The sequence below is a fragment of the Aethina tumida genome, chromosome 1, assembly GCF_024364675.1.
Source record: "Aethina tumida isolate Nest 87 chromosome 1, icAetTumi1.1, whole genome shotgun sequence".
In the NCBI taxonomy this organism is placed as follows: Eukaryota; Metazoa; Arthropoda; class Insecta; order Coleoptera; family Nitidulidae; genus Aethina; species Aethina tumida.
Window position 1 is genome coordinate 47,568,633 of NC_065435.1, and position 26,456 is coordinate 47,595,088.

The window sequence follows — 26,456 nt, forward strand, 5'->3', positions numbered from 1 at the left end:
ATCAAGGAACAGAGGAATCGAGCAGTTTTTAGTGACGAGTCCACATTCATCAATAATAATAAAAAGATTGTTATACCCACACAGAAACATGGTGGCGGTTCAATTATGCTAAAGGGATGTTTCAGTTCTTCTAGTGTGTGTGCCACCCTTAGGCTGATTTATCTACAGGAATATATTAAACAACAACTTGCTTCTACAGAAATTATGCTCTTAATAAATGTATTAGTAGTAAATAAACATTATTTACTACTGTTCACATTAAATAAAAAGGTTATATCTAAAATATTTAACATTTTAAAAAGATGTAATAATAATGGCCACTGTATATTATATTAATATTTATTGATTAATTATATCAATAATTATCGTGATATTTAGATCTTGAGATTTATGATGTGATAATAATCAATTGATAATTGCATCAAATTGAATCAGTTTATCAGAGTTTATGAATTCTTCTAAAATTCGTTCAAAGAAGCTAAATCAAATAAAATACGTAATTAAAAAATACATAAATAAAACATAAAAATGAAAATGAAAATTTTTTGAGGGACATCTCCATGTTCTAAAATAACACAGACAGGCACACGTTTCCAAAATTAAATTTATTCAAAATATTTGTACAAAGTTGTTATTATGTAACAAATAAAAACTAATTGAATACTCTATACATATTTTGTTAGTAATTTGTTTATAAATTTGTATTTTATTATGTCAACCATTGATAAACTTCAAACTATATGTTTTTTAAATAATTTGAGTTCATAACATTGGTTTTGTTTATTTTCTAGAATAATTATAATTTATAATAAAGAAAGTTGACAATTATTTAATTCTTTTTATATCTTTATTAAATAATATTTATATAAATATTGGATTTCTTTCTGTAAATAAATTATGTCTTTTTTTAACTTGAAAGTAGGACGGTACGGTACTAACTTATCGTTTATATTGCTTTATAAAAAACTAATTACTTAAATGTTGTTATTCTTTTTTTTTAATAATTTGTTTATGCCTGATTATTTTAATTATACAATTATAATAACTTTTTCCATATTTTTATTGTAACGTTTTTTGAGGTTAATTTTAAAACAATATGCGAGCGCATTCGCCTCTTTTATAACCTATTTTTCTCTAAAATACAGTTTTGGCAAGTTTTTTAAAATTCAAATAATTTTTGTCATGATTAGTATATTCAAAAAAATATATACATTAAAAATTAACTTCCATTTATAAATTTAACAATTACATAGTTAAACAATAAAATTTAATAAAGTGTTTAATTTTACTGATGATTATTTGTTTTGGGCTGACAAAAAGTAGAGCAACTTATGCTATTTAAAGTTTTATTACTACAAATAATTTGTAATTAGTATTTTAATTAATTCTACACTAATATATTATAGAATTCCCATTATTATAAATAACTTCCAAACAACTTTTTTCATGGAAAGCAATAGCAAGCAATATTTGGATTCATATTTTGTCAGGTCTCCTGCAGAACCGTGAATAAATCTTGCTGATTACTCTCTTTTTGTCTTATTTTGTTGTTCACTATCCCCTATAAATTTTCAATGGAGTTTGAATCGGGAAATTGACATGGCCAGTTCATAACATTAATTTTTTCCCTTAAAAGCCACTCCTTTAATTATTTTGAAGTACGCTTCGGGTCATTATGTTGTTGAAAATAATTATATTTAGTGGCATATTTCCATCTGAATACGGTACCACGTTGTTTCCAAATATTTCTTTATGTATCTATGATACCTGGAGAGGACCCATTCCAAATCCCGAAAAGCAGACCCGCCGCCGTGTTTCACAGTGGGTATTGGTTAAGCCTTTCATGTCTTACATATAAAATCCCATCACTACTAACCAAATTAAACTTCGTTTCATCATCCAGATCACTCGTTTCCAATCATTTAAAGTCCAGTGTAAAAGGGACCTGACAAACTCAACTCTGGCTTGCCTGTTCTTCTCTGATAGTAGTGTTTTTTTGGCTGACCTTCTCGCATGAAGACCCCATTGTTGTAATCTGTTTCTTACGGTTCTTGGAGAAACATTAATTCTAAGTTATTTTGCTGGAACTCAGGAAAGGATCTATTTTGGAGTAGGATAAAATTTGTTTATTCTGAAACTTATGGCTGGTCTTCCAGTTTTATTTTTTCCTTCCACATTCGAGCAATATTGATTTTTCTGTCATCGGATTGAAAGAACGATACATTACATTATATTACTATTACATTATATTATATTAACTCAGTTGACTTTGGTGTATATTGTTTGATTTGTAGCTGACAGAATTATTTTTAATACCAGAAATATTCACTGATATGCTTGTACATGTACATGTGTTCATAATTGGTATACATTATATTAGATTTGCTTATTCAGGGCGATAACAATTTATATATTTTTAAAGTTGCCTTTATTTTCTGCCAATACTGTAATATTTTATATTAATTTCAATTTTTTTAAGTAATAATTGTTAACTTTCCCTACCTTTTAGTATATCATTAAAAGTTAGATATTAATTTTACTTAGCCTAATCTCTTTTATTGTAGGTTAGCGTTAAAATTGTTTAAAAACTTCGTGTCTATTTATGTTACCATAAAATTAATGAGGAGGAGTAGTTCTCGGTAATAGACCTTGAAGGGGCATTAATAGATATAAGTATATATATATAAAAATTCAATGAAGTAAGCTATTCGTATTACAGTATAAAATTAGAATGAATTATTTATATGGTACACATTAAGTATATTTTTGAATGTTCACCAATAATTGTCTTGATTATCACCGTGATACATATGCTGTGAAATTTATGTTTTAAAATTTGTCTAAACTAGTTTAAAACATGCACAAATTTAAACAAAACGTAGCTCCAGTAATTCGACACTTGGATAATCCGGACGTACACCGGAGAGATATCATCAAGGACTATTGAAATTATGCTGCTTAAGTAAAATAATAATTTTATTTATTATTTGAATAAATATCAAATTTTCCAAAACCCTGAAATTTTTACAAAGCAATATAATAGTTGCCCCTTCATTTATAACGACAAATAAAGACAGTTTAATCTTAAAAGGACACACGACATGATACGATAGAAATCCAGGATTATATCACTTATTGTCCTGAATTATATACGAGTAAATCCAACGTCCGTTGGTAAATAATCCACATGTTAACCACCGGACAAGAAAAATGCATGCAGTCACGTTTATGTGTCGCGCCCGCATCGGCTACTCCTGCCGTATTCGCGCCTCCAGCCGTACAATTTCCTGCCTGATAACCTGCAGTGGTCACGTGACGCCCACCCACGCACGCATCCACCAGCCACCGAATAAACGCTGCGTCGTGTGGATGGATCCCTTCGATAATTGGCTGCACACCAACCAAGACCGACGACAGGTACCCAACATCACGGACTCGCCGAAGGATCTCCGCGTTCCGGCGCGGAACGACAATGAACCACGATTTGGGACTTCGACGGCCGTAGTTTTCTTTCCCTCGCATTCCCGAATCGATATTCCGCCTCTGTGTAGCGCCAGTTTCCAGACGCACGTCGGCCGATTCGCATGTATCGTGCGACTATAACCTAGAAATAAAAAAACAAGACGACGACTTTTCCGCACCGCATCCTGAAAGGTGGAAAGTCCGCAGCGGGACCGGGATCGCGGACATGGGGAACGAGTTCCCGCGTATGCACGGGTGCTAAGATGACAATAGGGTCGGCGGTGTGTTGTTTGCGCGCAATGTTCCCGTGACTTATTGACATGTGCCGGTGTAAATGTGTGTTAGTTGTGTTCTTTAGCGGTGGCTGATTGAGAAAAACAACAACAGATTATTGAAGTCTGGTTTTTTTGACTTAACTTCAACACGCTTCGATATGATTCCGTCTAAAAACTGTGATTTACCTTCCAGTAAGCATATCTATACATATTATTCTTCTTAGTTTTTCGAAAATATTAAAACCAAAAGTAAATAACAAAATTAAATTTCGTTTTTTCTTCTACCAGTATATTAACTTTTTTATTAAGCATTTGTCGATAAAAAATGTTTGTTTAGCCCATTTATACGTTTAATTAATTGGCTATAGAGAAAATCCCATCAACAAATTGTTTAACACACATAATTGACCTATTTTATATTTTATGACTTATCTGGTTATTAACAGTTGTCAACAACTTCTCGAAACGGTTTCGAGGAACAGAAATTGATCGGCTAGTTGACGAGATTTTATGAGAAATTCTACGTTAAGATGAAATAAGGGATTTGAACGAATGAATACGAAGTACATCTGAGAAAATAATAAGGAGCCAAGGGAGAAACAAACCCAAAGATTCACGACTCAATCGGATTTCCCTGAAAATACTCCTTTCAACGAATTGTACAGGAAGTGGTTGAGATAAGACAATTATAATTATGTTATTCACGTAGACGAATTGTTGGAAAAGCTTATTACATTTCAATGAATACTGATACGTTTTGTAATTTTCAAACCGAAAGAATTAATTCTACAGAAAGGCCGTTAAACAAAGTTACGTCGAATCGACTATTAATTCTACGGCAAGGAAAATTCCGTGATTAATAATTATCTTCCAATAATGCTTTTAATATCATTATTACTCAACGATGCTAAAATATGCTTAAGCTAAAATCTTTTCAAAGTACTTAAATTTTACTTTGGACCATTAAATTAGATTCAATTTATTTTAGTTCTGTGCATAATTAGAACTAATTTAAACTTATTACCTTGACTAATACATCTGAGACAACTACTAATGTATTAAATTAAAATTATTCTTAGATTTTATCATTAATTCTTTAGTGTATGTATATTTCTAGCTATACAATTTTGAAATAATGACTTGAAAAATATTCCTCACTTATAGATTATTAATATAGAAGAAATAATTTTATATTTTACTGCTCACAATCAATTTTCTCAAATGCATAACAAATTTTATTACTCTCATATCATTTAATTATTTAAAATTCCGTGTGGCGACTTGCTGTATTTAATATGTACAAAAATATAAAAGAAATAAAATTATACAGTACGTATGGTATTATACATTTGTAGTTTGTTTAGCTTCAGCAATTATCGTTTAAGTAGATAGTCGCATATTGTTATCAATTGAAACATTTGCATTAGCAATTGATAGTTATTTACATGTCAGATATACATATGTATGTTGTTTATTCCAGTAAATTCATTTCTTATACTTACACTTAATTTTTGCATTGTATTCACGTTTTTTCTGGGTACACAAAATAATAAAATTTAATAAGATATTTCTCGACATTCTCTCATAACTGGTAAAATTTAATTAAGTGTTTTAGAAAGAATGAACACTAAATTAATAAAGTCTGGGAAAAGCGGCCGAGAAATGTTAACGAAAATGCCAAACATTTTTTTAATTACTATTTTGTCGTCATTTTTCTTATCCACTGCAATTTTGCGTGATTACTGTAATTATATAATTTTAAAAATTGCAGTCTATTCACAGTTGATAATTGTCAGATCATACGTCGTCGTAAAATTAAAACGTGTACGACAATCAAAATATGTTTCCTCCTGTTTCCATCGATTACTTATAAACAACGAACATTGGAAGTGACAATGTGTTTATTTTAACAAAAGAATCTTCCTCCTGGTTCTTTTATGTTTATTTACTAATTTTATTAATGGCTTCAATAGTTCATTTTTCATATAATAGACAGTATCGCTTCTAATCGAGTGGATTAAAAGTAATCTAAAACATATCTAAATTATGTTATTATATATTAATAAGGCTCGACTGTTATATTGGCATGGACTAAACATTCATCATAGCCTTCACCATCTGCCATGGACAAAATTTATGCCAATGTATCTGCATTGTGCCGATGTTTTTTATTTTATTTGCTTTGTTAAATTACTATTTTTTAAAAATTCTTTTTCTGTGAAGCAGTTTTTTAAAGAATTAAAGTAGTAAACCAATTCCATAATAGACACAATAATAACAAAAAAAAAACAATAAATATTATAGATATTGGCATCCAATTAAAGTAGTACAGCTCATATTTTTAATATATACAACGCCTCAAAATTATGGAATACTTTTAAAAATTTCTTTTTTTTTAATAAATTAAGGGAAATTTATGAAAATTTAGTGAAAAAGAAAATAATTTAATGCTATTAGAGATAAGTAAATATAACAAAATTTTAATTTTTTTAATTAAACTAACTGAATCAAAAATTTAAAATCTCGATTAAAAATGCAAAATATGTAGTCTAGTTTAACATATTTTAGTGTCTGCACAAAATGTCTTGATCCGAGTTTTCCTAAAGAGCTTAATCATCTCAGAAAAATGTCACGGTCTTTAAATGTTTACCCTGAATCTTTCTCTCCACTTTTACCCATTAGTTTTTAATGGAACGTAATTCGGGTGTTTTAAGCACACTTTCACAACTTTGGATGTATGTTTAAGTCTGTTATTTCGTTGAAAAAAACTTAGTGTTATATTCCAACCTGCAAAAAATTCTTAGTAGTACTAGAGTTACAATAAACACAGTTATATTATGCTCATTATAATACATTTTTTATTATTATCTTTATAAGTAATCCCCTGATTACGATGGTCCGGACCCACATTATGTCCATATAAGGCGACCCAACAAAAACCTCCACGATCCCTATCAGACCAGTCGAACTTTCGTCGCTAAATACGACTTTATACGACTTTCTTCCAATCCTAAGACGGTCAGTTAGTGTGTTCGTAAGTAGAAAATAACCTTCTTTGTACGTTTTTGGACGAAAGTTGAGGTGTTTTTTTTTTGCTGGTCTACGTGCACGTAAACATGCATCAAACGAACGACGGGGAATGGTGTTGAAATGTTTATCTCCGAAATTGATCCAATTCGAAATGGATTTGATTAGCGCATGACGAGACAGATTTTGCGATATCTTGCCTATAATTATCTTAAGGAACTTTTTTTTTCACGAAGCATTTTAGGTACTTGCAATCAAGAAATTTTTATATACATAATTACTTATGCAAAGTTGTATGTAATAAACAATACAATGAAAACTAATATTTGCTACTTAAATTATACTTCATTAGAACAAACACATAGTATAATATCTGTATACCGTGCTGAAGTATATAAAATAGTTATTAATCGGTGTCTAATAAACAAATGATATATTACAAACAAAATAATTGAAAAACAAATAACAAAGCAACTCATTACGGTATTATAACACTTTTTAATATAGGTGATTTGAAAGCTGCCAGTTTAACTTTCAATGAACACCTTTTGTATCTTTTGAAAAGAGCTTATCTGTCTTATGTTTCAGTCGTTTTATTAAGAACGACCCTTTTGTAATTTTTCCTTTATGGTTTACTTTTATTGCACGTTTTACATATTCTACAAATGCTTAACAATTGTTAAGTTGTTTCATTCCGTTATACAATTTGTAAATTATCGGAAATACCAATTAGTTTGTTTTCTTTTTCATACACCATTATATAAAGAAAGTAACCTATTTAGTTACTTTTATTTTATATTCCACAAAATATCTTGGGTACTTTCTATCAACAAATTGTCCTTAAATACATAAAGGTTATACATAATAAACAATTTTTTATGTCTAAAAATGAATATTTAAATAATACAACACAAAAACAAAAACCTGATATGTATACAGTGCTGATTTAAAAATATCTATTGATTCGTGTTGACTGAATAAAAATATAAATTAACAAACAAAACAATTGAAAAACAAATACATATATATTATTACACTATTTAATATACATTCAAATTGTGCCGTTTAACTTTTAGTCAGTACATTTTCAATTTTTTAAAACGGAGCTTATTTTTCTGATGTTTCTGTCGCTTTATCATGAACGGCCTTTTTGTTATTTTAGTTTATGGTTTGCTCTTATTGCACATTTTCACATATTCTAAAAGTGTTTAGAATTGTGAGATTGTTTTTTTTTATTATAGAAGTTGTGAGTTGTCAGAATGTAAATTAATTTGTTTTCTTTTTCATATATAAAAAACTAATTTATTTAACTTTTATAATATGATAATCAGAATTTTAATTGTGCGTAACACATATAGTATAGTTACTAAGCAAGAAATAAAAGGTGCAATTTTGCCTATTGAAAATTAAAAATTACGATTTTTAGGAATTGACTAGTTTCAGAGTATACACAATAATAATATAAAAACATAAATAAACATTGTAGATGCATCCAATTTAATATATTTTAATATATTAATAATTTTAATAATTATGGAGGGCACTACTGTATGTGTATAAGCATTTATATTTTTGAATTTTTATCCAATATTGTACAATATGTGCAATTTTTACTTTTTTTTTTCTTTTCGCCAGTGTTACATCGAACCAATGTGCTAAAAACCTTTGAAATAAAGCAATAAATAATGTACAATTAATTATAACATGTTATTTTCTCAAGAATATTTGGGGGTTCAAGAGTTTTGACTGTGTTTATATATAAAACTTAGATTTTTAAATCATCGGCCATCGTCATTAACACATTGGCATCTGTTGATGGGAAAAAAATTGTCCTTTATCGAGACCTAATTAGGTATAAAGGAGAATTAACTTAAAGTACTTTAGCCAACTAATCCCAAGTGATGTAATGAATCATATTGGACAGAAAAGTAAACTTTTATTAATATCAGAACTGTTTCAATTCCACAAAACTTTATATGTTTCCACATGAGCGTTTATTACCACCAAATATATAAAAATAGTTTTTATTGGTATCCTGTCATCAGTCTAATAATATTAGTTTTAGTATATTATATTATAATATTGTATTATACAATAAACATAAATATTATGCTATTTCAGTATATGTAATTATTATCACATTTCGTACGTATATAAACAAAAATTGGTCTCAATCTATAATTTGCAAATTATTAATCAATTTGAAATACTGTTATTTAGAACTTAATGATTTTATATTACAGTTCATTCTGTACTATTTGATTCCTACTTCGAAATCGTAGTTTTTAACTGGAAATAATAATAGTCAATTATTTCTTCCCTTACAATTTACTGTTGATCAAAATTTCCTAATTAAATAGCAAAATCTTTACTTAAAGTAATGAAGTGTTATTAAAAAATTAACACATTACAGTTGACCCCTCTATAATTTCAGTTAAGTGTTAATTAAGATTTTACATTGATAATATATTTTCGACAAATTGCTTAATATTACATATGAAAAATTAGTATAAATAAAAATATATTTTAATCACACTGACATTAAAGAAACATGAACAATTGTGAACAACATAAAATATAAAGAATACGTATAAATGAAATGAGGCATATTGATTGTCTTAGCCATTATCAGAAAGCGCAGGTCTAATCTCTAATTATAATAAAAATACGTATTCATTCAATGCTTATAACATATGTATGGGAAATAATCACTCTTACAAAGATTAAAAGGAGAGACATCTTTTTGACCTACATCCATAATTCCCAAGTGTACTTTGACGAAAAAACATTATATCAAGGTATATTCATCCAACCTGACATTTTGTTATAGTTAAAAAATCCATACAGGATACGACTGCTTTGAGGCCAGATCTCATCTCATCAAATAAGTACGGGACAAAGGACTGTTCTTGCTCTTACTCTTATTCGATACTGCGTTTCCTTCACACCGGGGAATTTATCCGGCACGTCGCTCAAACCCTAATAAAACGTATTTGCTCTACAGATGTTAAATTTATTGATCTCTATCATGCACCTGTGCGCAACATTTGTATTTTGTTGTAATTTTGACTCGTCCCCAAAATTTACCGTCAATCACGGGACATGATTTTTATCTTTGTTTCCAAACAAAAACATTTTGAAATTCACAACGACAAAGTTCAATCCGCCTACGTAATCGGTCAAATTATGCCGTATTCTATACTCTATTTTCGAATAAATCAATCGAAACACATTCGTTTATTGTGCCGTTCGTAACGTGATTTGTTTGTTCTCGTTCAATTACAATTCAAGAGGCGATGGTGCGATAATTTAAATTAAATTAAACCTTTGTCAGCTTTTAATGTACAAACTTTTAAATCGGCTGCGACATTCAACAACAGCCGAACCAAAGAACCGAATTTATTTCCTCGATGTGCGGCTTTAATTTTGTTCAGCTGCAAACAACTAACCGTTTTAACCGGCTAGCAGATTTTGCTTTTAAACCGAACTTACGAACAATTAAAAAAAAAAAATCACCGTCGGTTTGAATTAATGTTTTTTTTTCTGGTTATTATTCGTCTCACGATAGATATTTCAGCGGAAATTGATATCGATTGGTACGAATTGAATAAGCTTGTGCCAAGTAATATCTGTTTAATTATTGGGTCGGAATCAATAATCTCGTATTTGATTTGAACCGTCCATTCTACTTCCGGACATTCCGGTTGTTTTGATTGGTCCAATTTTGAATAAATTTTTACGTTTGTTCAGCCGTCGGGTTTGTGTTGATAATGAGCAACATATCAATAGTTCAGGTTTCAGTGGACGTGTTGAACGGTGCATAATTCAGTGCGGTATTGTTTTCCTGATGATGACAGACGATACGGCGGTTTATTGTTACAAATTAACCGATATTAGCATAAGTATTGGCGCAATTTACTGTGGATTAAATAACATCAGCGGCATGCACAAGAAGTGAGTTTATTTAGATACGGCTTCGGTTGGGAACGGACGGCGTTCAATGGTTTTTGGCACCGGTTATTAACGCGAAATCGAAACTATCCGCTCCGCAAATGAATATTCGTATACGAACGTAAATGGAACTTGGTCCACGGAATGCAAAGATTATCACACAATGTGTGGTTTGTTTGTGCTTATCTTTTGCGGTGTAGACCGCGGTCGACTCCTGAAAATACAGTGCTTTGATAAAACTTACAATGGCAACATCCGAATTAATTGCCTCATAACTGTAACTATTAAATTTTTATTATGTGTACTGCGTGTGTATGTGTAATAGATTCGACATAAAATTTCCGTGTAAGTGTCTTTTTATTACGGAACACATTGTAGCCACACCGGCGCATCCGCCATTGTTTCGAGTAAAAATTGTGGCTACGCCATTTCGTTGTTCATTGAGCCGGCCGATTTAAATATGCAAATGCGTGAATTAACTATGTGGCAATACGCAACATCGATTTCTGTGCACCGTTTGAGCAGCACATTTTGTGTACAATATGAAAGCAAAATTATTTACGTAGCTGATTTATCATTACCAATTCATATTTGTTGCAAACATTTTAATTACATTTTAATATTAATGATATTGTTTTACTTTCACTCACTTCAACAGCATTTTGCATTCGTGTAGTTTTTATTACTGTTAATAAATAGCTCCTAAGCACTTACAATAATATTTAATTAACGATAAAAGAAACAGAACAATTAATTTTTGCTGATATTAATTTCAAGTTTATATTGTTCATCTTCATAATTGATACCTACTTTAATTTTTTCATTTATTATTTTATTGTTATGACGTTTTTATGGTCATTTGCTTAGTTATTTTTCTCGGATAAAACAAAATTAAAACGTATAGTTTTTTAAATTTATTTTTATTTTTAAATTATATGAAAACAAAAACTGTTCTGTAGATGTCTTATTATTAAAAAATATAATTACTTTTAAAATTAGTATATTTTCTAAACAAAAATTGTTTTATGTTGTCCGATGGTTTAAAAAAAAACTAAAACACCGTTTATACTATATATATGCTATTTAAAAGTAAACGTTTTAATGTTTAAATTACATACATATTATAAACAAAAATTAATTAAATTAATCCAGACTTGTTGCTTCATAAGTTTTCAATTGGATTTAGTTCCGTACATTGCGCTGGCCCATCGACAACCTCACCACGTTTATCTTTTAACTAATTTTGAACTACTTTGGACGCATACTTCGGATTACAATAATGCATGAAAATCTCTTTCTCAAAATTTGGATAATTATATTCTTGTGTAAAATTTAATCTTGTCCGAATATTCTTTTTTTATACTAATGGTTTCTTTACTGAAATACAACTTTGCATATTTTGTTTATTCAGTCGACATCTGATTGTTCCACTAGACTGATATTATATGACTCAATTAATATATTTTTTATTTGCCTAGAAGGCAAGAAAGGATTTTGTTTACTGATTCTCCAATTTGTCTCACTATAAAAGGAGTTGTATTTTTGCTAGGTCGTTATCTTATTGAATGTTCAAATGAGTGTAATAACATTGTAAACCATTTTTTGGTAGCATCCTAAGTTTTTATCTATATCACCAATGTTTGGACATGTTAAGTATTATTTCCTTGTTCTCTGGAAAGCAATGTTTCTTTCTTTCCACTGAAAGTACAATAAAATAATATAAATCTTACTAACAATAAATTTTTACGTGGGTTTAAAGTAATATTTCTGAGGTCTTTAAGATGATGTCAAAAAAAAACACGTATAGAATATTGGAATATGTTGTTATATACTGTGGACAAAATTTGAATTAAACCTTTTTTGTGAAATTACTTACAAAATGTTGTTGTTGATTTTAATTTTGTTGTATTTTTCACTATTGCACACATACAGTATGGGATAAAATTAGAGCGATTTCCTTTTTGTTTAAATACTAAACAATATACTTATGAGACTAATTTTTGTTCTATTAAATAATAAAACACACATATATGTGTGTAAATTATGTTATTTATTGACGAAACATATCATGTCACATATCACGATGACATAAAAAAGAATAAAACCAAAAAAATATCAATTTTTATTGCGTCAAAATTAAAAAAAAAGTAAATCTAACGTAAATGGCCTAAAATTTAATATTTCGTCCAGTATCACTAATTGGATTGAAAATTATTTCTTCGCCTATATTGAAATTTGCTTTAATCTTCTTATCCACAATCTCCTACAAGTTTTCTATTGGATGAAGATCGGGAGATTGAGCTGGTCACTTTAAGACATTGATTTTTTGTTGAACAAACCATCCCTTAACAACCTTGGAAGTGTGTTTGGGGTCATTGTCATGGTGTCTTATGATGTGTTGCGATACAGAAATCGATCCATTTTGCCTTCTATTTTGTGAGTCGGGCTCACACCGTAAGTGTAAAAACAATCCCAAATCATAACACTGCCACCTCCATATTTAATAATGACATATTTTGGCGATGAACAAACTGTCCACCATCACTTCAAAATGTTAAACTTTGATTCATCCAAAAATAGTACTTTTTTCGATTCTCTTGCTGTCCAGTTTCAATGTATATCAGGGAAAAGAAGTCTTGCTTCTCGATTCAATTTTGAAAGACAGAATTTTTTTGCTGGACGTCTTCCTGGCAGTCCTGCTTCCACTAACTGACGCTGAGTTGTCTTCGAACTAGTTGATTTATTTCCTAAATCTCTTAAAATTTAAGATGCGACGATCTAAGACTCTGGTGGTTTTTCTGTTTCGCCCACCTCATTTTCGATTCTCCACACTTCCATGAACACGAAATATACTACTTCTTTTTGATACCACTTGTTTTGATACACGAAACTGTTTGCTTATAACTTTTTGCGATCTTTCTGAATTATAGGCCATCAAATGTTGGCCACGAGGCATTAATTAATGTAAACACAATATTCCTGTATGAAATACTACTGAAAAATGCTCGAGAGTTTTTTAGAAATAATTGAATAAAAACAGTAGCGGGCGTAAATAAATGTTTTAAACATTTTATAATAATATACATTTTAATATAATATAATAATATAGTATCAGTCAACAATTGCCAATATATTTTGTTAAAAATAAAAGATAAATATAAATTAAAACATTAAAATATAAAATGATTTTTTATAATTAAAATTATACAACGTTTTTTTTAAAGAAATTTACATGTAATATGCAAGTGAAAATTTTAGGTATTAGATCTGTGCCAGAGTTGCTTTATTACCAAACAAATTGTAATAATACCAGAGCATTCGCCGTGAACATTTGTTGCAAATAAATGTGGTGCTATTTCGTGGCTAATTGAGCTAGTTGATTTAAATATGCAAATTTCTGATGTGAGTTAACTACATAGCAAATATACGTACTCCATAGTAGCAGGTTTTAAAGGCGGCTGAAGTAAAATATTGACTGTGGAATGAAAATGTAAATTCATTATTAAAATAACATGATAGTAATTTATAAAAACTAAAGTATTTAAAATAACAAACTTAATTAATTTCTAATCTGTATACTTTTCATTAAACTGAAGAGAGAATCCTTACAATTCTATTTAATTAAAGCTTAAAGAAGCAGTACAATTAATCTTTGTTGATTTTGTTAGCTTAATTTAACTGTACAAGTAATATGTAGTTAATTGTTTTCTTTATTGCTCATTTTTTTTTTTATTTTGTCTTCATTATCCGCCTCCTGTCAATTAAATGTAAATAAAAAGACTTCTCTGATATTGTTTTTATGTTATTTTAAAACTCAGGTCATCAACAGGGGCTACAACTACAAGGTTAAAAAAGAAATATACACTAAAAGACACATTTAATTTGTTGACTGTGTCGTTATAAAATAAACAAATTACACCTCTCTTCATAATCCACGAATTAATTAAAGTCATAATTTTATAATGTACTTTCAACCTAAAGTTTGCCACATTTCTTATGTCATATTTATTTACAATATTTGAAATGTGAAAACAATAAATGATAATATGTTATGTTTTTTAAATCTATTGGATTGGAATATTTAAGGTCTCTGAAATAATTTTCGTTCTCAAAAAATTAATACATTATTGTAGTTAACTTAAAATAATATCATAGCTACAGTTAAAACATTTTTTTTAATTAGAATTTATAATTTGTTGAAAATTTTCCACACTGCACAATAAATAATTTACATATGCAAATGAAATTGTCAACTCGAAATCACGAATAAATTTGACATCAAAAGCAACTTAAAATCATCTAAAGTGTTAAAAATATCAAAACACAATTTGTACACAAAGGAATATCGATTCGTCTTGAAAACTTAAATCCGTCATGTGGCATCAAATCCATTTTCTCAACAATAAGAACCGTTTCTGGAAACCGTTTCCTCATGCCAACAATCAAAGTTCCGCTTCACATTAAACTCCTTTCGACAGTTTCACACCTAGGGTCGCAAACATAAAAATTATTCCAGTCATAATTTTTAATGCCACTCAATTATTTATGACCGACGATGACACACCATCATTATTAATAGAATGTTATCAAAAAACGGTGACACAACAGACATTGTTATGCGGCACAACGGCCATGCAAATGGGAGCATCACCTTCTGTCATTTTTATATAGTGAAAAAGTAGCTTGTTAAAACTTTCGGAGCGGTCACGGGCTTAGCCGTCCTTTTTGTTCAAAACTTGTAAAACGAATTTGATGGGTCGTTTCTTCATGTGATACAAAATGATGAATTCGTCCGAGCAATTTATTTTATTTACTGTACATATTCTGCGAGATAAATTACATTGCTTTGTGCACAAATTGTTGATGATAAATTGCAAGTAACAAATCCAATTTTGTTTTTGAAATTTATTTTACTGTTGTCCGCAACACACGTTTTATTACCAAAGTTTATTACGGCAAAGTATTTTTAGACGCCGCCACCGGAGAACTGATGCTCATACATGAAAATATATTGCTACCAATAAAAATATTACATTTTAATACCAGACTAAAGGTTAAAATTAGTTATTCAGACAGGTTATTATTTTTTAGTAATAAATAAATATTTACCCAAATAATTTAAATTAATTCACCATGTGCAGCGAAAATAAATTAACAATTAAACCAATCGGTGATGCTTAAGTGAAGGTTTAAAAATTAATTGATTTTTTAATTAAAAAATACGAAGTAATATTTATTATGGATTCCACAATTAACGGATATAAAATTGAAGTGTTTACGCTGAATGCACTTAATCAGATCATTTACCGTTAATTCCGAATAATTTCAATGGAAATTTGAAGTGAAGTCCGTTGCATGATTTGTAATTTAGTTAATGTGCTTTAATATTGAATGTCGTCCCCCTAATAACACGTTTAACAAATGATTCTCTTTATGTATCTAATTATACTAAAATACCCAATTCATTAATAAATTTTTAATATGATTATTATCGGGTAATTCCATTTACATAAGCACTTTTATTATTTCCACGTTAAAAATATTCATATATTTGTTTTTGTTATATTTTTGGTGACTATATCATTAAGATTAATTACAACATGTGCACGTTTGTCGTATCTAATTATTATTCATCGATTATTAATGCAGTGACATGGACAATTGTAATTTGTCTGACCGGTATTTAAGAATATTTTTTATTCTAACCGTTAATTATTAAGAACGATGAGATGTTGCCGTTAATAAAACTTAATTATTTTAATTTTAATTTAATAATAAAATTATTTAATAAACATTTTACATAATAATAACCTTTAATTCATAAAATCGGTAATGCTGTGCAAAACAAATATAAACAGTATTTATAATATTTAGGGATATTTATCAGATTACGTTGATCATAATGTTGTTTCCACGGAAATATCTTTTGTTTTACATTTTATATAAACAATTGCTATTCAGTTTTGGCATAATATTAACGACGGATGTTTCTAACAACCGTAAAATCAAATCTCTACATTCAAAATTGCCACGATGATAGTCAGCCTGTTCTTCATACGTATTCTGGATCCAGAAATGCAGATATTCGCCGTGGTCCTTGTGAGATTGTACAATCTCTTCATGTTGGCCTGGCGTATGAGGCAGATACACCTAGATCTGGATGATGACTGAATTTCAAAAAAATTAATATTGCCCTTTAGTGTTATATTATGTGTATTGTATTATTTAATACTTATTGTCAATAAAGTGTTTATAAAATATATTGTTTTTTATGAATTAAACGGTTTATAATTAGGGTTAGAATAAATTATTGACATTAAATGTCTATTTAGTGTCAGTTATAAATAAAATTACGTGCAAAAAATGTTCCATTAGTAAATAAAGTTGAAAATATTTATGATAACACAAATTTAAAACACTGTTGCTGGTTTATTATTGGTTTATATTTGTTTATAAGAAATAAATATGTTTTTTTCACTGAAAAAATAAAACTTTAAAAACCGGGACACCGATCCGAAGATCATAACCATAGTGTTACCATGTATGATAAATCATACATGGGGGAAAAGAACGTATATTTACATATACGGGGTATACTGAACCAGAAGACAGAACTGACAAAGATGCCAGCTCCCTGTCAACTGGATTCGGAAGAACAAGTCCAATCTGAGGAAGATTCGAGATCTTCCTGGGGATGGATTGGACTTGTAGTGCCCCAGGACCACGACAAGGTGGATATATCCTGGGGAAAATAAAACTTAATGTTAGGTTTAACAAGACATGAATTTAAGAGTTTTTAATAAGTAAGGTTAGAAAGAATTATTGACATTAAATATCTATTTACTGTCAATTAAAATAATAAGCATCGATTTTATATATGGGAGTTCATATTTATAGCCAAATACAACATACAAATTGACTGAACTCCTCACAGTAATTCAAGAAACTTGAAACCATCCTATACTGTACTTAAAAACATAGTTTTTAATTTTAACTATCCTATTTCGTGTTTTACGTATTGACTTTGAAAATACTCCGTGGTATTCAGTTAAGTGTACAACTAAAGCAGTTCATAATATCGAAGTATAAAGCTGGTGTTAAACAAGCTGACATTTCTAAACAATTAGAAATAAATACGTCTGTACATACTGTTCGTCATCGTCTAAGGGAGAACAACTTATATATTCAAAAACCTGCAAGAAAACCGTTCATTTTGAGGAAAAACTAGACTTTTACCAAGTGGAATACAGTACTTTTTTCTGACAAAAGCAAGTTTAAGTTGCATAATTCAGATGGTATTCGATGGGTGAAGCGTTCAAACAACAAAAAGTTCGATCAAAAGTACACGTTCGGTACAATTAAACATGGTGCAAGAAACGTGATGATTTGTGAAAGATTTTCTGATAGTAAACTTGGCCCTATATTAAAAAAGAATGGAATTATGCATAGGTACCAGTACTTGGAGATTTTCATCAATAACGTACGCAGAGGAAAACACATCAATTATATGGCGATTCCAATATGATAGTGATCCAAAGCATAAGGAAATTCTATTCAAAGAAAAATTTAAAAATTCGGAAGAATCATTTAGTGCAATCAATTGTGTCAGCATTGAATTCAGTTCCAAGGGATTACATTCATAACCTTATAGGCTCTATGAAAAATAGATGCTTAGAGGTTATACACAATATGGGATATGCATCCAAAATATTAACATAATTTAATATAAAAATAAAAAAATTAAATTTATTTACTTTTACTCTCTCATATTATGTTTATTTTCACTTAAATTTATATTTAATGATGGATGAAATTATTAATATATGTTTAAAACTTTATACTTTGTGTTTTATTGCTGACATAAAATGAATCAATTTCTTTTTTTTTATAAACAAAAAATTAGAAAATAAAAATGTATAAAAGACAGTAGTAAATTAATATTATCTTAACAGTTAACTTAGAAAAAAGATTTATAACTAAAATATTTAACATAAAAGTTGCTGTAATAATAATTTATCACGTAATAATATTTTTGTATACATATAGACTTGTTTTTCATTGACAAAAAAATACAACTGATGTTAAGTTTAACAGGATATTCAGTTTAGTAAAGTCTCACATCATATTGTATTAACATTGACCTTGTTAATAATATAGATACAACCTGAATGTTAAAAAATAAAAATTACAAATAAAATTGGATCTGAAATTCCCTAACAATGTTAATTTAAAGTAATAAGCACATATTTATCAGGTTATAATGTCATGTTAAATAAAAATCTCTGAAAAACAAATAACAAATTTTTTATTTACATTGTGTTGCTCTTATTCAACCGCCAATGAATCAAATACGATATAGAAAAATACGATAATCAAAATACGCAAACTGGTTTATCAAATAATCTTATTGAAAACAACTACACATGCTTGATTTAGTCGAACGTTTGTTTACTTAAGTGCAAGAGTCCTTTCTTTTAGAAATGGCAATAAAAAATTATATTAATTTTAATAATAACTTATTGTATCCAGGTCATGGAGCCTGGATTCCGGGAGTGTACAAGAGTGTCTCAGGTGTGTTATGTTTTCTATATTTTGGAGAAATTTATGAAAAAATTGCCTTTAAATAGACCGTTGCGTACGAGATATTTTATGTTATGTACAGAAATTTTTAAAAATAAATAATTTAATAATACTAACCTGTCAGAATAAATATTTCCAACAAATTTAAAATAATTAAATTAATTTATAACAGCCGAAATAGCTCAGTTGGGAGAGCGTTAGACTGAAGATCTAAAGGTCCCTGGTTCGATCCCGGGTTTCGGCAGCACTTTTTGGTTCTTTTACAAATAATATTGTACAATTTAAAAATAAAAATGTCATTGTTGGATTATTTCTTTTACAGAACGAGATCTAGAAATATGCGACTTAGACAATATGCCAGCAAAACCAAATATGGGCGGCCGTCATCTAAGCAAATCAACCTCCGAACTAAGTAGTCCTAGAGAAATGCCGGAGGCAAGACCAAGATCGGCCGCACCACCCGAAACCTCGCATTTATCCGTTTACCAAAAGGCGCATTCTTTCTTTTCACAATTAAAGGTAAGAATTTTATTTTTTATTAAATTCAATTACGGTCGAATTTCGATAACACGAAAAATCAATAATATTCAGACTATTAACACAAACTATTTGAAAATGGTCCCAGTTTTAATGAGAATTGAAGTCCTTTGACCACTTTGATCAAGTGGTTGGAACTCTATTGTCATATTTGGTGGAGAAAGACAAGTTTAATAAAATTTAATTTAGGAATTCCTTCGGCTTGTTTGTTTGTGTTCGTTTTAAATAGGAATGCGCCCAATGAATTTCCTGCCAATTCCTTTGAAGGTTTGAATCAATGCAAAGCTCAACAGCATCTTCGTCTGTAAGAAATTCCGCGGGAATAATATCGTCATCCAGTTGTAAGAATCATTAGAGGAAACAACGTTCACTTTTGAAAACCAAAGGAATTTTATCATCTCCTTCCTTATCTAAATATTGATTAAAACCGGTTTACTTAAGAATCGTCTCAGTTTTAACGTAGACGTTTCATTCTCTGGTTATCTCATCAACACAGTTTATTAATGTGACGCTAATTTATTTTGTTCATGTCTTTTGAAAGTTTGCAGGGGTAATGGCGTATTATATTTTGTATGACACTTTAATCAAGTGGTCGCAAGTCTGATGTCACATTTGGTGGGGAAAGAAAAGTTTCGTAAATTTTAATTTAGAGATTCTTTCTAGAATTCGAGTTATCGATGTTTGATATATTAAGTAAAAATACCCAATCTGTGACGTTATTGCCGACCATGCTCATTTGTTATTATTTAGTATTTACATTCAAATTGTATACACAAATTTTATCATGGTGTTTTATAAATTAGACCTTGAAATGTGTAGATGTGATAGTAAAATATGTTTGTAGCCTCCGTGGCGCAATTGGCTAGCGCGTTCGGCTGTTAACCGAAAGGTTGGTGGTTCGAGCCCACCCGGGGGCGGCAATCTTTTTGCTAATTCCGTTAAAATTAGTTTTAGTTCTAATGATGTGAGAAACTTGACTCATCCCCTGTGAACACTCAGTGTTTTTGTTGGACTGCATAGTGCCGCCCAAAATAAAACGAACAATTGCCGGGCGCGGCAGAAGGAATGACGCAAACCTAGGTACAGGTGTAGCAAAACGATACTACTCAAAAAATAAAACAAAATCCGTAAGTACACCCCTTAGTAAGGAAGACAATTGTACTGAAAGCGTAACACCAGACGACCCCCAACTTTCGTCCACCAATGTATCTTTATCATCCGCCACGTCCCCATGCAAAATGAATGATAGCTCAAACATAAACAAACAAACCCCAAAATTAAATATTTCCCAGTCTGACCTATATATGTCAGACTATGAGAGGGATCAAGTGGCAAAAAGAGAATACCTTATCAATGTGGTGAAAAGTAAAATTTTCCCTGAAGGGCCCCTACACAACCAACCAGAAAGCTTCCTCCTCCCAAGCCTGGGGAATAACTCCTCAGAGTCAGTATCTGTGACTACCGAGGCTGTTGACACATCTGTACAACCAAGTCTGGATTCCAACAGCAAACAAATGTCACCACCCACACCCCAGTGCCTAATGCAGGTTGAGGCTCTGGTACACCGCCCTGCAACCAGGTCGAGTCCCAGCCCCGATAACAACACACACAACAATTACGGATCACTAGAAACTAGGGAATCCCGCATCAACAATGTAAACAATAACAAAATACAAGTAATAAATGACAACACAACAATTCCACCAAAGCAAAAATCAAAATACGATGGGGAACAAAAAAGTAAAACACCTGTTACTATGGACTACGATACAATTGAAACAGTAGAAACCACCCAAACAAAGCCACCAGAACCGTCGCAAACTGAAATTAGAGAAAACACCATCAATGATAAATTCCTCAAACCGAGAAAAACAACGTCATTAAAAACGATTATGACAAAGCGCATCGCCATAGAAGAGAAACTGATGCTGAATAATCGTTTTGAGAAACTAGAATCACTGAACAAACCCGAAATTGAAACGGGAGTACTACTCAACAAAAGAAAAAGACTGTCTCCACTTTTGCACGACATAACCAAAAAACACAAAAATAGAAACTCCGATTATACTGACACAGAAGACAGTGCAGCTGAGAACAACCCGCAAACCCACAAAACTAAGACAAACACAAGAAAATCATCTAAGAAGTCCACCCCGCCGCCAATAGTTCTTGATGGGAAACCCTCAAAACACGAAGCACTACAAACACAACTGAATGACTTTATTAAGAAGGGATATAATATCAAATATACCAAAAACAATACCCACATATACATCAACGACTACCTCGAATACAAATTATACTTACACGAAATACAAAAAGAGAAAGTCGCATTCCACACTTACACCCATACCAACGAAAAAACACACGCGTTCGTAGTAAGGGGGCTGGATGGTGAGCCAGACACAGACACCATAGTAAATGACATAAAAACAAACCACGACATCATAGTACACCAGGTATATCGTCTCAGGTCCACGAAAAGACCACTTTTCATGGTCGTCACAGATTCTACAGTTACCTGCGATTGGCTGAACACAACTTGCAGATATATCCTTCACACCAGAGTTTTCTGGGAGAGAAGGAAAAATGAAAAGCAAATTATACAGTGTCATCGATGCCAACTGTGGGGCCATGCCACTAGTAACTGCAATAGGGATCCTAAGTGTCTGAAGTGCGGCAACCAACATGAGACGAAGACCTGTGCCAAGCCGAGGGAAGAACCCCCCAAATGCGCTAACTGCCAGGAGGCACATACCGCAAACAGTGTCAAATGCCCTGTATATATATACAAACTACAACAATTAGAGGAGCGCCGTAAACACAACAAATTCAACCCAAAAGCTCAACGATTAACCGGCCCAAAAACATTAACTGACCTGCCCAGACGCGATAACAGGGGAACCAATGGAGTAATTAACCCAACCAACCTACAAGAATACCCACCCCTGGAACGGACAACAATCGAAGTAAACAACCCAAAACCGAAGCTATCAGCACCAGCTAGCAACATTTGGATACAGAGGGCCCAAAAAAGTATAGCTACCAGCTCCGCACACAACGCCCAACGAGCAACTGGGCACCAACAGGATGACACTGATGGCGCTGAGGACATGGGAGCTCTGTTCTCGGTGGCCAGGGACTTGCAGAACGCAGTTAACATGAAGGAGATGGTGCAAGCTCTCCGCGACCTAACCGCAAGAATGTCCAACGCTGGCACCAAGCAGGAAAGATTCCAGGCTTTCCTACAATTCTGCATCTTTGACGTAAACAACTATGACATCTAGGCTGAAGATCTGCACTTGGAACGCTAACAGTGTTAATAACAAAATACCATGTTTAATTAATTTTCTGCACACACACAAAATAGACATAATCTGCATAACAGAAACAAAACTGTCCAGCAGACATAATTTCAAAATTAAAAACTATCTAACTTACAGAGAAGACAGGCAATACAACCCGGGTCACACCCGCCACACACACGGAGGAGTTGCAATCCTTGTTAAAAACTCCATCCCACACTCCAAAATAGATAGTATACCTAGTCATATAGAGAATATATCAATCAAACTAGCCGACGGAACCGTAATAATGTGCGCATACAACCCTCCATCCAACAATTTTTCTACACCACAAATAGACCAACTCTGCAAAAAGTATAACAAAACCATAATCTTAGGGGACCTTAACTCTCGCCACACAGCCTGGAACTGCCACAGAAATAATACCAACGGAGCCACCCTGTACAATTATATACTCAACTCCGACGTTGACCTCCTTTTCCCTGAAGAAGCCACGCACTATCCCAATAACGGGGGCACTCCATCAACAATAGACCTAGTCATAAGCAATGGAGTACGCAGAGTGACTGAACCAACTGTACTCCATGAACTAGACTCCGACCATGCCCCAGTGCTAATTAATATCCAACAAAAAAGAACAAATGTCCTCCAACAAACCAAATTCTGTTTCCGAGAAACGAACTGGGACATGTACAGGCACGAGCTAAACACTCTGACGGTCCTAAGAGGTCACATCACGGATTTGGAATCACTAAAGAGAGAAGTGGATTCATTCACACTCAATCTAAAAATAGCCAGGAACAAAACTACTAAGGTAACAAAAACCAAACCACCAGCAGATGATCTTCCAGATGATATAACAGAAGCTATCAAAACAAAAAACTACCACAAAAAACGTTGGCACAAATACAAACTCGACAATGACAAACAAATAATGAACCGGCTCAAAAACGAAATTACATATAAAATCGGGCAACACAGAAATAACGTGTGGCGGGACCTTCTGGGCAGGCTCCAAGCCACGGATTGCTCCTTATGGAGATACGTAAAGAAACTAAAAGGGGAACGTCCTATATACCCGACCATCCTCTACAACAACATCGAGCACATGTCCAACAAATCTAAAGCTACAGCCATCTCCACACACTTTGCAGAAATTCATAAAACTGATACGACAAACCTCACACCGGAACAAAACTACATACAGCAAATGGCTCAGAATATACACAAAGCTCAACCAGAGGTAATTCAAAACAATGAACTTGCTAAACTACTCACAAGGCCGAGTGAAGTGCAGCAAATTCTGCGAAAGCTGCCAAATAACAAAGCTCCAGGACCAGACGGTATCCAATACATCCTTTTAAAAAACATACCAAGGAAGACACTGGTCCATCTAACCTATATTATCAATGGTATTATTAGGCTGCAATACTTCCCAGAACAATGGAAACACGCTGTGGTTATCCCCGTACTAAAGCCCGGTAAACCGCCACATAACCCCAACTCATACAGGCCAATATCGCTACTAAGCTCTATTTCCAAGGTAGCCGAAAGAGTTATACTGCGACGCCTGGAAACAGCCGACTCACACCTACACATAACACCACACGAGCAGTTCGGATTCCGCCCCAAACATGGCACAGTCCTGCAGGTGGCGCGAATTGCTGAACACACTAAGAAGCACTGGAACTTCGGGAGAAACACAGTTGCACTCTTTTTAGATATGCAGAAAGCCTTCGATACCGTATGGTTGGATGGACTAGTGTATAAACTGGACCAGCTAAAACTGCCTAAATGTCTGGTCAAACTAATCGACTCGTATCTGCGAGGAAGGACCTTCCAGGTAAAAATCAGCGGGGAATTATCCGAAACACGAAACACTTCGGCAGGAGTACCACAGGGAACGGTGCTCGCACCAAAACTCTACAACTTCTATACCTCCGACATCCCTAAGTTTTCCCACACTAACTTGGCACTATACGCTGATGACACTGCCATCTACAGCTCGTCCTTTAGCTCACAGGTCGCCACCCAACAGATTAAAATCCATCTGGGCATGCTCACTGCGTTTTTTGAGAGATGGAAAATTAAAATAAATCCTGAAAAAACAGAATTGATCAACTTTACAAAAAAATACACTAACACAAGGATAGTATCTCCACCCACTATAGACGGAACCATCATTCCATGCAAAAAAGTCGTGAAATACTTAGGCACCTATCTGGACAATCGGCTGACCTTTAGACCTCATATAGACAAAATTAGACCAAAGATATTTGGTGCAATCAAGCCACTATATCCCCTAATCTCTGCAAACAGCCCCATGAGTAGAGATAACAAAATTAACTTATACACCACAATCCTCCGACCCATCATGACATACGCATGCCCCATCTGGTGTGGAGCCTCAATAACCGCCATTAACATACTACAACGACTGCAAAACAAAATACTGAGAATGGCAATCAGCGCACCCCAGAGAAGCAGAACCCGACACATACACGACACAACTGGAGTGCCATATGTACAGGATTACATCATCCAAGAGGCTAATAAATTCTACGAAAAACAAATACACCACTCGATACTCACAAAACACATGGCTGACGTCAGAATCCACAACATTGACCCTAATCACAGACACAAACCCCTCTACCATAAACTTCCAATTTTTCACAAACTCCCACCATAATGTCTGCCGCGCACTCAAAACTTTCCACTTAAAACGCAAAACGTAAAGACGCCCACTAAACCATAAAACATTATCCGAACAACGCGAAACCTCCCCCAAAAATGCTTCAACGGGTTTTTTGACTAAGTTTTTCCCGAGCGCACTAAATTGCAAAGCTGGCCATCCAGCAACAGTTTCCGCTAATTTCATCTACAGGTTCCATTATCTAAATCATATTGAGACAAAATGCCCCCAGAAATGCAACGACCATGTGAGGGGGGTCTTGGACCCATTTTGCTTTCAACATCGTTGCTGACGCTCGGAGATGCCACGACACCGGCAATTGGCCGTGCCAATCTCCAAGAAGGTGGACAACCCCGGACTCCATTCGGTAACCCACCCCCACAAGAACGGAGCCTACTATATATAGTGCCCACAGAAGTCTCGAGCTGTACGAGCCAATGATGTGTATTTTAACAAAAAGACAAATAAAATATATTTTAGTTTAGTTTAGTTTAGTTTTTGTTAACCGAAAGGTTGGTGGTTCGAGCCCACCCGGGGGCGGCAATCTTTTTGCTAATTCGATTTTCAGTTTTTTATTTTTAATTTTGACTAGATTTGTTATACCCTGTGTAATTTCGGCTGTGG

The 26,456-nt window shown here is 32.3% G+C and overlaps 1 protein-coding gene and 2 non-coding genes across 6 annotated transcripts in view; all 3 read left to right on the plus strand.

Annotated features, from left to right (window-relative positions):
• Nucleotides 1–3,298: 3,298 nt before the first annotated feature.
• The window catches only part of LOC109597601 (multiple C2 and transmembrane domain-containing protein-like), a 62,279-nt gene continuing 39,121 nt past the window's right edge, over nucleotides 3,299–26,456 (plus strand). For 3 of the 4 annotated variants that reach the window (XR_007547118.1, XR_007547119.1, XM_049962232.1), the window contains exons 1-2: nucleotides 3,299–3,929; nucleotides 19,618–19,814. Coding sequence is in view for 2 of the 4 variants with exons in the window: in XM_049962232.1 (XP_049818189.1) it covers nucleotides 3,896–3,929; nucleotides 19,618–19,814 (231 nt within the window). In the remaining 2 variants the exon portion in view is untranslated. The remainder of the gene's footprint in view (nucleotides 3,930–19,617; nucleotides 19,815–26,456) is intronic. The other variant, XM_049962233.1, reaches the window with a different exon arrangement.
• On the plus strand, nucleotides 19,467–19,539 carry Trnaf-gaa (transfer RNA phenylalanine (anticodon GAA)). Its single transcript has one exon. It is a non-coding gene; the product is annotated as a tRNA-Phe (tRNA).
• Nucleotides 20,676–20,749, plus strand: Trnan-guu (transfer RNA asparagine (anticodon GUU)). The gene has a single exon. It is a non-coding gene; the product is annotated as a tRNA-Asn (tRNA).